At 37.0% G+C, this 13,853-nt stretch overlaps 2 protein-coding genes across 23 annotated transcripts in view; one reads left to right on the top strand and one right to left on the bottom strand.

The window, feature by feature from the left end:
• Positions 1-781: 781 nt before the first annotated feature.
• Positions 782-3,521, bottom strand: LOC134818977 (uncharacterized). 2 transcript variants are annotated; one of them, XR_010160715.1, is made up of 7 exons: positions 3,379-3,521; positions 2,706-3,164; positions 2,281-2,451; positions 2,097-2,144; positions 1,444-1,902; positions 903-1,245; positions 782-856 (listed from the first exon to the last, which is right to left on the bottom strand). XR_010160715.1 is itself a non-coding variant. In XM_063828716.1 (6 exons), exons 1-6 carry the CDS (start codon positions 3,446-3,448, stop codon positions 1,181-1,183), a joined length of 1,272 nt encoding a protein of 423 aa, XP_063684786.1. In that variant the 5' UTR covers positions 3,449-3,508; the 3' UTR covers positions 782-1,180. The 2 variants fall into 2 exon arrangements, 1 of the variants encoding a protein (XP_063684786.1); XM_063828716.1 differs by having other exon boundaries at positions 782-1,245; positions 3,379-3,508.
• Positions 3,522-6,590: 3,069 nt separating this feature from the next.
• LOC134817749 (cytosolic carboxypeptidase 2-like) overlaps positions 6,591-13,853 on the top strand; it is a 34,043-nt gene continuing 26,780 nt past the window's right edge. For 13 of the 21 annotated variants that reach the window (XM_063827027.1, XM_063827025.1, XM_063827037.1 and 10 more), the window contains exons 1-2: positions 6,648-6,771; positions 7,763-7,844. In XM_063827027.1, the coding sequence (XP_063683097.1) occupies positions 6,739-6,771; positions 7,763-7,844 (115 nt within the window). In that variant the 5' untranslated portion in view covers positions 6,648-6,738. Of the gene's footprint in view, positions 6,772-7,762; positions 7,845-11,478; positions 11,660-13,853 lie in introns of those variants that run through there. The other 8 variants (XM_063827038.1, XM_063827035.1, XM_063827032.1 and 5 more) reach the window with 3 other exon arrangements.

The raw sequence follows: 13,853 nt of genomic DNA, 5'->3' as shown, positions 1-13,853 counted from the left end.
AGGATAGCATATGGATGCGTTGCCTACCTCTGGGTTGACATACGTTGCATGCCACTTTTCGCGCGCGAAGCGCGCGCCGCCGAAGCATGTATCAACCTTTGGGGTATGGCAGTCCTGTGGGAGGATGCCAGTGGAATCAAGATGTGTAATCAAGGATGATGGTAAGTGTTGTGAGGTGTGTCATAGATAAACGCTTAAGTGGTGGTTGAGTGTGGAAGAGAGGGGCAAAACAAGACGGCGTTAAAATAGTCGCTATGTTACACCTGTCTGGTCCAACAAGCCTGTCTGGTTTTACTAGCCTGTCACGTGACCAAAACTGAAAACGGTTTTTTGCCCATAACTCTCCAGGGTAGCATTTTTACCATACGTCATGGGGGTGATTCGGAATCAGCGTCCAAAAATACACCGATCGTGATTAATAACACACCCAAAGGGCCTTTTCACGTTTGACTACAAATGGCAGCGTTTGATCGAAAACCTGGTTTCAGCCTCCCTGTGTCTGTGAAGCAGATCAGAGCAACGATCGACGATGCGAAGCAAAAATGCGAAGAAAGACTATGCTAGGCGTTGAAGCGGCGAAGTCCTCCAAATGTGGGAGAGGAATAGGAAAATGTGCATTTTGTAGTATGCTTCCTTCAACTGTATGAATCTTTTCGTATGTTTATAACCTACCAAGACCTATTTGCACCCCAATTAAGTCGTCGAATTTACTGTTACTAAATAATTTGGTTACTGTGGAGAAATTAATATAAGTAGAAATTGTAAAATTTATACTCAAAAGTGAAAATTGGACAGGGGAAACACAAAATAATAGTTGTATTTTTAATAAACAAACCAAAACTAGTAGTATATAAAACTATATATAGTTTTATATACTACTAGTTTTGGTAATTTGCAAATACTTATATATAAGTATTTGTAAATTACAGAAAGAAACATTGCAAATTCAAGATAAGTTAAACAGGAGATAAGAACCGTAACAATATCATACCATCATCATATCATATCAAAGCAAGTTTTCAGGTCCGAATTACAGTGTACCCAATTTCTTCTTTAATGGTAATAGTGTGGCAGAGATTAAACGTTAAATGGAAATGAGTCTCATGCTTTATTTCTGCAGTGACCAATCTAAGACACATTAATGCAACACTGAAGGTGCACACCGTTAAGAGCCGTGTCATCACCATCGTTCTGTGGTCTCTCCACTCTGGTTTGCAGTCCCAAACTTACCCCAGGCTCCATCAACTGAATTTTCGTGCGGTAGTATTATTTTTTGTTTTGTGGATCTACAATTCTGTAATTAAAACAATTTTTTCATATATAAACAGGATGCCCTTATTGTATGGGACTAAACTCCTTAATTGATCTAATTTTATGATTAAACTTTGTTGAACATTATCAAATGGGATTGAAAACTTTTGAGAAAATGTTGCGATCTTATACCTGTGTATGGAGCTGTAGAGTAGAAGCTGATTACGTTATCAAATGTGAATGTTACTTTCTTCTTCTCCTTAGCCCATGCCTTGTACCAAAAGCTCCAACCAGTGCACACTTCTTTGGACGGCTCAAATGTTAGAAGTGTTGTTCCGTTACAGCTTATCTTTAAACCTTTGGATCCATATTTTCCTACCTCAAACACACGATTACCTGATTTATCTGGCTTAGGAATTTCAACTTTTAGCTGTTTGGTGGCTTTTGCAGTCAAACCTGTACATTCTGGCAGACCGTATTTAGGAGGACTGGAAAACTCTAGAATAAATCCTCCTGCATCGTCTCCTTTGGAGTCCTTGAAGTTTAAACGCAGCTGGTTTCCTTTTTCTGCATTTGTCTTCAGCAGTAGTTTTTTAGTTGATAAATCGATTTCCACTCCGCTGAAGTCCATGAACGGTTTCTTTATCCAATCTGAAAACCTGCTGTTAATAAATACTACTACATGGGATTTCAAAAATAATGTGTAAATTCCACAGTGAACAATGTCAACAAATCTTGAACAAACCAATCTCAAAATTGATCAGACCTATATTATCAAAATCAGAAAAACTAGCACATCCTGCATAGCGCATAAGTATTATAGGGCTAAGTTTTGATAAATTTACCTGAATCAGCCGCAATTTCCACTTGGCTTTGAATCGGCTTGTAGTCCCCTGCAGGCGAAGATGCTTTACAAAAACTTATCAAATAAATCAAGAATTTCTATGATCCCAGGCTTCCCTAGCTGTAATAAGCAACAATATATTAACTGCGTGAGTGGTACTATAACATGAAGTTACACTTTTAAACCTGTACATGAGCGCCTCTTACAAGACTGAGTCTCTGAACCGTTTCCAACACAATTTAAACCTCCGTTAACTGGAGCAGGGTTGTTACACGGCCTGGTTCTGGTCTGGTTACCTTCCCCGCATTGCACAGAACAGTCTGACCAATTCCCAAACTTACCCCAGGCTCCGTCAACTGAATTTTCGTGCAGTAGTACTACTATTTTTTAGATATAATATACAATTCTGTAATTAAAACAATTTTTTCGTACATAAACAGGATGTCTTTATTATAGGGTGATAAACTCATTAATTGATCTAATTTTGTGATTAAACAGTTACTATCGAATATTTTCGATGGTACTGAAGCTAAAAAACCAGCAACAAAAATGTTGTTGAACATTATCAAATGGGATTGAAAACTTTCGAGAAAATGTTGTGATCTTATACCTGTGTATGGAGCTGTAGAGTAGAAGCTGATTACGTTATCAAATGTGAATGTTACTTTCTTCTTCTCCTTAGCCCATGCCTTGTACCAAAAGCTCCAACCAGTGCACACTTCTTTGGACGGCTCAAATTTTAGAAGTGTTGTTCCGTTACAGCTTATCTTTAAACCTTTGGATCCATATTTTCCTACCTCAAACACACGATTACCTGATTTATCTGGCTTAGGAATGTCAACTTTTAGCTGTTTGGTGGCTTTTGCAGTCAAACCTGTACATTCTGGCAGACCGTATTTAGGAGGACTGGAAAACTCTAGAATAAATCCTCCTGCATCGTCTCCTTTGGAGTCCTTGAAGTTTAAACGCAGCTGGTTTCCTTTTTCTGCATTTGTCTTCAGCAGTAGTTTTTTAGTTGATAAATCGATTTCTACTCCGCTGAAGTCCATGAATGGTTTTTTTATCCAATCTGAAAACCTGCTGTTAATAAATACTTCTACATGGGATTTCAAAAATAATGTGTAAATCCACAGTGAACAATGTCAACAAATCTTGAACAAACCAATCTCAAAATTTAACGTTTACATTGATCAGATCTATATTATCAAAATCAGACAAAACTAGCACATTCTGCATATTGTATATTGCATAAGTACTATAGGGCTACGTTTTGATCAATTTACCTGTATCGGCCGCAATTCCCACTTGGACCATTAGAAAAACAGCTGCAAAGAATATCAGCAGCCTGCTCATAACTAATTCTACTGATATTGAGTACCTTGGTGCTCGTCAGACAAAACGTTAACAAAGTGACTGGCTAAGAAATTATTCTTTAATAAGTTTGGGCAGTCAAGGTGTATGCATTCTAATATGCATTCCAATGCATAGAAAAATCTTAATCTAATTTAAACGAAGAAATTCCAGCCAGATACTGGATTAAAGGAGTAAGCAATATAATATTATGCATTCCAATGCTTTGAAAAATCTCAATTATATTTGAATGAAGAAATTCCAGACGGTAAAATTCTTTTCTTGTTTATTTGGTAATTTCTCCCGAATAAAACAATCGTACTATGGAGGGAGTTCGAAGCATGAGCAACACCATAAAAAACACTATTAAAAACACTGAAAACACTGTAACGGCAGTATTAGATAATTATAAATATGATCATTCATATGTTATTCAACAACCTCAACAATGTTCCATTAAAAGGAAAATAAGAAAATTATCGTTGTGAGCACATGTTAGACATACCAATATGTTGAGCTAGAGAGTACAACGTTACTGTTCCAACCTCACTGTGAAATTTAACACCAAATTTGTTATATAGTACGTTTATTTCCATTCCAACCATCAACTACTACACCAAGTTACAGCAGGAGACATAGACAAATGCGCGAATATTTGCGGAAATCAGCTCAAGTATAAATAAGTGCGGAACTTGACAGTGCACTATTGTTATTCTTATCGCATTTTGCATTTACCCATTGTTTATTCAGAATACATAAGGTGTGTATAGTTATAATTGTATATTATATTAGTTTCTCTCGGCGGTACAAAGGGTGGCTCTGAACAGTCTTCGGCATGAAGCGGAGTTCACTAATTTTACATTTTACAAATGTTCCTATTATATCATGAGACAGAGAAATGGAAAACATGATTTTTCCATTTTGTCTGGGGTTTTGACTTCCAGTACCTCAAAATCACTTTGAGTCAAAGTGGTCTAATACCATCCTCAGTCAATTAATTGGTCACCCGGCAAAATTTTCATCAAATCTGTATATAACTTATTAGTCGGATCCCAACCGTTCTAAAAGGCCATTTCGTTAGCTTTTCGTGTTAATAGCGATTTCTCGACGATTATCACCTCTCTAGATGATGCTTAAAACATTTTTGCAATAAATGCAATATGGGCGTTTTTGGCACACCCTTTTTCAGGGTTTCACGGTCACTCGAATTTTTGTATTTCAGCCCAGGAAATTTGGCCGAAAAACGGTTTTTTAGCTTGACGCAGTTCATAATTTCCGTGATTTTTGGCATTTCCGCCTAGGAAGGTTGTAGCGACTATTCTGATACACCAAAATCAAAAATGTGCTTAATACTAATAGCCATATTTTAATACAACTTATGAAGCATTATATACCTTATAATGCTTATTTTCAGAAATGTTGCTGAAAAACGGATTTTTGCCGAGCGAACAATGACAATACTCACAAATGTGCTGACCAAAATTCAACTTCAAACTTTTAATTTATTTATGCCATGAAATCATGATATGTACCACGAATACTGGACCTAAATCCGTGCCAGATTGTCACTTGACCACTGACCAGTACCCCACTTTATAATTATAATTAACTTCGCTGCCTCGCTGGATATTGGTCTGTAATCCCTGGATTGAGATCTGTTGGCCGCAGTTTAATTTAGCTCATTTCTTATAATACCGCAGTGGTTTGGTTCCCACTTCAGGATGACTCCATGTTCTGTTTTTCAGTCGCATAGATTTTCCCATCGTATGATAATGCGTGTCATTCCCTCGTTTTTTAATCAAGTAGTTACTGCACTGGCTAGCTCTTTTGTTATTACAGCTGCTTCGAGATCTTATCTGGGGCTCTAATACTAGAACATTAGAACTGTAATTCTAGAACCTCAGATTAAGATTACTTGGCAGAAGACTTTGGCTGCCAGACAGTTGCGCCCAATCTAGATCTAGCTACCATGGGAAGATGACGAATCAAAACCAATTAAAAAACTGCTTGATCAGATACGACAGTTGCGCCCAATCGATATTAAAATCCCCCCAATTATAATAAAAGTAATCTTTATTCAATCAAAAATCGTACGATCATAACGATAGACGCAAAGCTACGAAGAATGGTTCAGATAGGACGGGATCGTTCATTATTTTTACCCTAGCAAAAATTGAGTTATCGAGGATAATATGCAATGAAATAGTGAATATATGCATTCTTCAGGGCGGACTGTAATATAGTATTCGTCCGAACTTTATTTTTAGATTTTGCACATTTATTTAATTTGTAATTTTACTCCCAGAGCTTAGACGTAGCAACCTGGGTAGTGGGTGTCTTCCACGAACAGTTTATGGTGTATTAAAAATGACTTAAGTACACATTTTTACCTAAGTTGCATGATTTAGTTCACAATTAGATATTTAAGTGCACTCGGGCGCAACTGTCATTTTGAGAATCTGACATGGCGAATAAGATCACGTCACTGATTGGAAAAATGTTAATGGCCTGTTAAGGTGTGGAAAACGGGCGCAGATGTCGCCAGGCCAATTTTTTAGGTGTTTCTGGACGCAGAGTGAGTCATCTTGCATCTTGTGACAAACGCTATGTTGCTCATGAGTCTTTAGGACCTTTCTAGTTACCAGTCCAATAGCCCATTTGTGAGTATTGTCATTGTTCGCTCGGCATAAATCCGTTTTTCAGCCACATTTCACAAAATAAGCATCATAACTCATAAGGTATATATTGCTTCTTAAGAGCTTAAGTTGTATATAAATATGGCTAGTAGGCACATTTTGGTCTATTGGAATAGTCTCTACGATGTGCCTGGGCTAAAATACAAAAATTCGAGTGACCGTGAAACCCTGAAAAAGGGTGTGGCCGAAAACACCCCTATTGCATTTATTACAAAAATGCAATAGTGGCCAAATGTTTAAAGCATCATCTAGAGAGGTGATAACCGTCGAGAAATCGCTTTTAACACAAAAAGCTAACGAGTTTCCCTTTCGTCTCGGACTAAAGTATTGGGTAGGTAATAGAATTCACATTCGTGTATTTACAGAAGAAAATGAAGAAAGTATAAATTTTAAACACGGTATCTTTTAAATCGTGTGTAATGTGTATACTGTATAGGTTAAAAGGCTCTTTTCAGTTTATCCTAAAGCATGATGTACAGTATAACAATAACCTGATCTAATCAATAAGACGATGAGTAAAATGACTGAGTGATCGAAAATGATTCGATTGAAATGAACTGGAAGAAAGTTGACAATTAGAATGCTTACAACCCTCAGATGCTGCAGATCTTCAACGAGTCGAATGAACAGGTTAGTTAGTTACCACATGTTACCACTAGTTACCACTAGTGCAGGTTATATTTTGTTTGTTCTTTAAAAGATGCTATTTTGAATGTTCTATAATAGATGCTATTATGATTGTTTATGATGTTATTGTTCTGATTTTGCTGTTTCTAATAGTTGTCCGATTCTTAGTTTTTTTAGTAAAACCGATGCCAATTACATATCCCTGAAATTAAACGAGACCTATTCCGTTAAATCAAAGTGCTTTTAGCTTGTGAATTGTTTATCAACTCTAGTTGAAGGCCATTTCCCATAGTAATGCACACAATAAGGTGTAACTATCAAATGTCTTCTGTTCTTTTAGTTACCATAGTTACCACTAGTTACCACTTTTTTTTCTTTTTGTATTGAAATCTTTCAATTATCATCATCAGAATTTATTACAATATCAATGTTGTATAGAATTTCTAAAAATGGACTAGAGAAACCAAAAAATGCCTTGACAAGTGTACATCGATGATAACAATCAGGGGACACCAATACACCCAAATAACCAAACAAAAGGCCTCGAGAGACCTGGTGAAAAGTCGAGCAATTACATTGGGCCCCAAGTGCAGAAGGAGAAAAATGGGCAAATAATATGAGCTGTGAACTTAGGAGGCATTTCTAGGTTTTTAAGAATAATTGCCACAACCCAAATTTATAATAATTACAATTGGCTGATTTGTAATATTTCCAATGGAATGAAGTTTTAACGATAAAATTTAAATAATTGAATATAAAAGACTAAATCAAAATTGTATCCGAATAAAGCAAAAATGTGTGATTTACTAGTTACTAGTTACCACTAGTTACCACTAGTTACCACTAGTTACCACTAGTTACCACTGCACTGGTTACTACTAGTTACCACTAGTGAACACTAGTTACCATAGTTACCACTGCGCTAGTTACCACTAGTTACCATAGTTACCATAGTTCTGTAGTAAAGGTTATTAACTTAACTCTCTTCTTCCAGATTGGTATACCTCACTGGTATTTTGGGAAGACAAAACCTAGATCTCCAACAAAGCTAATACCGCTAAAGAATAAAAACAAAGGTTAGTAATTACTGTAATACCGCTAAAGAATATTTTGTGATATATGCCTTCAGTAAACAGTTTATATACAAAGATTCCATGAAATTTGAGAAATATGTGATATTTGAAATATTATATGTGATATTTCATGATAAACATGATTATTTGTAAAACCCGCGTACTCTACCGGATGACCACATCTGCTGCAATTACACTACAATTACGCTACAATTACACTACAATTACACTACAATTACACTACAATTACACTACAATTACACTGCAATTACACTACAATTACACTGCAATTCTCTGTTAGACTAGTCTGAGATGGTGTGAGATGTGTGGTTACTATTTGAGATCGGATATAGTGCTTTAAGGGGGCAGGGGGGTCTTTATGAAATTTCTCTCGAAATTGATTTTATAGTTGATTCTAATAGAGGGGAGTGATATCTATCTGCTACTTTTAGTCCCATGGATAAATATTGTTCCTAGCCGAAATTATTGCCGGTCAAAGGTCAGTGCTCATGTGTAATTGTATTGCGCGAGCGATTTTCAATCGTGCGCCCTGAAAATCGAGTCTAAAAATCTATCTCCTCCTACATTTTTTGAGCAATCACCTTGAAACTTTCAGGATATGTTCTAAGGACCATTTAGAAACCATTTTGAAAATCTTGGACCTGGAAAAATCGTCAAAAAAAGAGGTCCAAGATTTTCAAAATGGAATAAAAAATTTTAAAAGGCCTATCTCGAAATTCTAAAAAGAGTAAAAGTTTCTAAATGGTCCTTAGAACATATCCTGAAAGTTTCAGGGTGATTACTCAAAAACTGTAGGAGAAGATTGAAAATCGCTCGCGCAATACAATTATTTCAGCACTGAAACACTGTTCAGCACTGAAACACTGTTCAGCACTGAAACACTGTTCAGCAATGAAACACTGTTCAGCACTGTAAAACTGATCAGCACTGTAACACTGTTCAGCACTGAAACACTGTTCAGCACTGAAACACTGTTCAGCACTGAAACACTGTTCAGCACTGAAACACTGTTCAGCACTGAAACACTGTTCAGCACTGAAACACTGTTCAGCACTGAAACACTGTTCAGCAATGAAACACTGTTCAGCACTGTAACACTGATCAGCACTGTAACACTGTTCAGCACTGTAACACTGTTCAGCACTGAAACACTGTTCAGCACTGTAACACTGTTCAGCACTGAAACACTGATCAGCACTGTAACACTGTTCAGCACTGTAACACTGTTCAGCACTGTAACACTGTTCAGCACTGAAACACTGTTCAGCACTGAAACACTGTTCAGCACTGAAACACTGTTCAGCACTGAAACACTGTTCAGCACTGTAACACTGTTCAGCAATGCTGAATTGCTGACTAACACGATTATTGGGAGTTTACTGTTAGTAATGGGTGCTCGTTTAAATCCATCATGTTGTCATGGTAACCTAGTTAGATAATTCCTGGGTGCGGAGTATTAGGGTATTGAATAACAGGCCTGATTTGTGTGCTGCATGTAGGACAATGATCCAGGAACTCTCTGTAGTAGTTCAAACTACCCAGTACGTAGTGTGTCAGGTGACTAATCTGTGTGTGTGTGTGTGCGTGTGTGTGTGTGTGTAAATCTGTAATCACACCTGCCTACTGGAACACATAGATTATTATTTATAAGAAGGGTTAAACCCACACCCACACACACATTGCTTGGTAGGGGACGGTAATCGCATTAACAAATAAAGATGCTGCGGTGTTGTCATGGTAACTGTTACCTGCCATCCCCCACTTTGGAGACCATCCAACATTTAAGGCTGATAAATTTGTACTATTCCATTAATTTACCAACCACAAATCTATGTTGTAGAAAGTACTATTTTCTTGTCGCCATTTTACTGAATGCTTCGATTTTAAACGATGTCGCTAAATGGTCCTATTCAAATGGTCAACACTTTCAGTTTTATGGCGGTAAACGATTAAATTCAAAAGTGAATGAAAAATAAGATACCAAAATAAGCAACTTTTTCTTGATACGTTAAAATAAAATGTGCAATTTCAGAGCCGCTGAGTCTGCAACTGTCTCTGATGAGTAATCGGACCATAAAACCATAGTAATGTTTTGGAAATTTTATGGAAATTTGAAAAAGATTATGTACAGCGTCAGTCTGAAATATTCGACAGTGGATATTTTTGATCTGCAATCTTTAAATTAGTATAGACTGTGTCGTAAGAATGCGGGATTAGTGCATACTCGGAACTACTAGATAATTGCTAAATTAGCCTACCTGATATATAATGGCCCATGCAGTTCACTTTCACTTCCCCAATTTAACTAATACTCTAGAATAATTGGATAATTATGATATGCATATTATTATGATACCTGAGTTATTATGAACTATACATAAGTCTATAAGTTATACTGGACTAACTATAAGTTATACTGAACTACATAGAAACAGAGAGTTTTAGAAACTGTATGATACTAAGATTGAAGCACTAAACTAAACTTCTTTAGAGTGAGGGCTACTTGAACGAGTTATTATGTCCCCGGCGCGGGTTTTATTTTACTCTGAACGGATCTCTGAAGTTTATTATTGTCAGTGATTCATTAAACTCTGAATTTAAAGAACACGACGTGTAAGATAAGAACTGCACATCAAATATTTCACAGTTATCTGCAAATTGTAATGCTGCAGTAGTAGATTATTATAATGCTGGAGGAGACGGACGTTACAGTTTCTTGTTTTAATTTATAAGTGACAACCAATCGTTACCATGGTAACAGTTAATATATTCAAATCTTATAGACAATACTCATAGGACACTGATGTGATATTTCTCTCCAGCTCATATAATGTAAGTATCCACTGGCTTGTATTCTGTTTTGAAAAGTAAGAAATTACTAAAACTTGAAGTAGCTACAACTTTGCTATTAGAGACTGGTAGTAAAATCGTCTTCATCTGCTTCCACATAATTTTACTTCCCCTAATTTCCACTATTTTATATAAAAGTCTAGCCAAGAGCGCTGAGATCATTGGCATGCTCGAGAAGCATCAGCAAATCGGCGCATCATCCTATTACTGCCCACGCTTCTTTTTTTACTCAGTACGATACAGAGCGGTTAACTTGACTTTTGCCAAGCCTCATTGTCCGACTTATTGTCCATTAGTGTGGTGCAGGACAATACTGGACACTCCCTGAGTCCTGTGTATTTACAGCCAACTGGGCCACTGTTATACGCTCCGTCAAGCAGTGGAATTAGTGAGCCGGAAATATAGGTGGAATTGGTGAGTAACGTTCATTTACTGGTCAAATCCTGCAATTATTGTTAAAACTTATTATTAAAACTTATCATTAAAACTTATTATCGTCATTCTATTATATTATCTACATATTTACCAACATGCATTTATTGCATATTTAGCCCAACAACTGCAACTGTAGCTACTATCTTGTATTCCGTAGTTCATTTAATCGTTTTTATGTCCCTAATAATCCCTGAATTGAGCGTGAAGCAGCGTGTGAGTCTGATATTATGGCTTATAATTTAACTGTTGTCTGGTCAATTCTTAATGGTCTCGTAATAACACTGCATGTTGAATTCTGATCTATACAAGTAGTAGTAGATTTAAAACTGCCGTTTCAAAAGTTTAGTGTATTAGTTTCTGATCGTGTTTGTTTGCTCTGAATATGATCTTGTAGCTGAATAGTGGGTTGTTTACGAGGATCTAACAGCTTTCAACTCCTTATATGGGCATCACGTGGTTTTCAGCTCCTTACCATTAAAATGGAGACATGGAACTTTCCTCTGATTCGGCAGGTATTATACGGATATTATAACTAAATTATGTGTGCTAATACTTTTTATTACAGTTAATCCTTGAGCTGGAGCTGCTATAATGCTCATGTTTAGTCCCCGGTATGATATTATTAAGTAGTTACTATTATAACTCCACTTTTGACCTATTTGACGGCCACTTATTATTTTTATAATTGCACCGGTTTTTGCCAGGGAGTGCGATTACAAAACTAATTGCACTGTTTTGAGAGCAACCGAAAACATATTCGGTGCGATTACAAAACTTATCGCACTGATTTTCTGAAAGATACTGTGATATATTAATAGCTTTCAGAGGTGATGTAACGGGTGATACTTGGGTGATCTGAAAATCCACAGCAGGCAAGCAAAACGTTCAAACAATCATCACAACTGCAGATAATAGGGACGGGCTGATTCTTGGTCCATCCCATCCTAGCGGCCAATAGCAATCGATGAGTTATGTCACGTGATTCAGATCCGACCAATCACATAACAGGAGCAATTAGCATAGGACGGTTATCCTATGTTTAGTTACTAGATTGTACAAATCAACCGAGAGAGAGTCGGCGGATGACGTCACTTCGTTTCTCGGAGGAGGTTTTGGGTTTAAGTGCGCTGTTCTTTAAGTTGCTCAGTGCTCTCAAAACAGTGCGATTAGTTTATAATCTCACTGTTTTTTGACCAACTTACAACACAGTCCGTGCGATTATAAACTAATCGCACGATTATATAACACCAGAAGCGTGTAGTTATACGCGAATCTAACTGCATGTATAATACGATTACATCAGTTATTGCACTTGGCTGCGCCTCGTGAAATAATTGCAATAATAGAACTCGGCTTTGCCTCGTGCGATTATTGTATCAATTTACACTCGGCTGCGCCTCGTGCAATTAATAGTGTAATCGCATTATACGCAGTTGGATTAGCGTATATTATGTGAGATATCACATGTTATGTAGCCACTAGCCTGGGTTTGGATGACATATTTCCATCACGATACACAATATTATTATTCGTCTGTGCGAGGAAGACTTTGACAAAATATCTGAATTTCAAGATGTGTCAAATATTTTTTGAAACGCATTCCTTGTCTATATTTAGCTGATAATATCTTGCCACGTGCAAATTAAATATTATCTGTCATGCAGTGAACTCTTTCTATAGAAATAGTTTCTGACCGTCTCTTAATACATTACTCCATTTCCACCCGAAATTCGGAGGCAAACCGTGTAGAATGAAATGATGGGGGTGCTGGGAATTTTTGCTGGCTTCCTTATTTAAATAAATGTCTTATTCTAAGGCCTGGCCTGAATAGCCAAAACAGTTCATATATTATCTAGAGTATTTGAACCTGCCGCTGGACTGAAAGTTTGCATGTTTGTGTATCCGTTTGTAAATCTATATGAACTATAACGAATTCAATTTGTATGCCTGATCTTATGACCAGTCTGTTTGTCCGGCACTTACCGGAGTACAGTGTCCAGGTCAGAGTATTTAAGAGATACAGGGTGTTCGCTGCTGACGTGTGACCCGCTGGTTGCTAACTATTTCCTCAAATGGTACCGAGACAGTATACGCTCCAACTCCTCGCACGGTAAAGCAGTATCTCAAAGTGCGCCACCTCAAATTGAAGAACAGCAGGAGGCGCCAGCTCCTGGGATTAAACATGTTCATTCTGTGTCACATTCTGTTGAACCTGATCCATCAGGGTTAATTTCCGGTTAGTTACTTAGCCTTTGTTAAGTGAAGGGGAGCCCTTTTTAATCGTGTGTATTCTATAGATCATACTCCCTTTAGATTTTACTTCACTCAGTGAGTCTTACTAATTCCTTGTTATGTGTAGCATTTTTCTCGTATCTAGACTTGCTACGCAGATAAGAAGTTCTAGTGGTAGCCAACAGAAGTCCTCTTTCTGGCCACATAACAAACTTGATTATGCAAGTTTCAGACTGTAGCCAAGTTTGACATTATTATTGAAAATCGTGTTTAGATTTGATGATTTAATTCTGAGTCTAAACCAGGTTACTCCAGACCAAATTGTGAGTAAAATGTTGTATATTATATTAATAAAATAAGATCACCATGTCCCGTCTCATGTAAGAAAACATTTAATATCAGACCAAGTTATAAAGTTATAACCGCAAAATGTTGAGCTGTAAACAGTCTTTGGCTACGTTAATTTCACCTTGA

The sequence above is a fragment of the Bolinopsis microptera genome, chromosome 7 (genome assembly GCF_026151205.1).
Source record: "Bolinopsis microptera isolate Bmic1 chromosome 7, MBARI_Bmic_1.0, whole genome shotgun sequence".
NCBI lineage: Eukaryota > Metazoa > Ctenophora > Tentaculata > Lobata > Bolinopsidae > Bolinopsis > Bolinopsis microptera.
Note: the sequence above shows the minus strand (reverse complement) of the source record. Positions and strands in the feature narration are given on the sequence as shown.

What these genes read in the sequence shown, in the direction of transcription:
- LOC134818977 (XM_063828716.1), bottom strand. Translation starts at nt 3,448, where the DNA reads ATGAGCAGGCTGCTGATATTCTTTGCAGCTGTTTTTCTAATGGTCCAA. An exon ending in TAAGAGGCGCTCATGTACAG is followed by an intron (nt 2,145 to 2,280) that starts GTTTAAAAGTGT and finishes CTTCGCCTGCAG; the next exon opens with GGGACTACAAGCCGATTCAA. An exon ending in GGAAATTGCGGCTGATTCAG is followed by an intron (nt 1,903 to 2,096) that starts GTAAATTTATCA and finishes GCAGGTTTTCAG; the next exon opens with ATTGGATAAAGAAACCGTTC.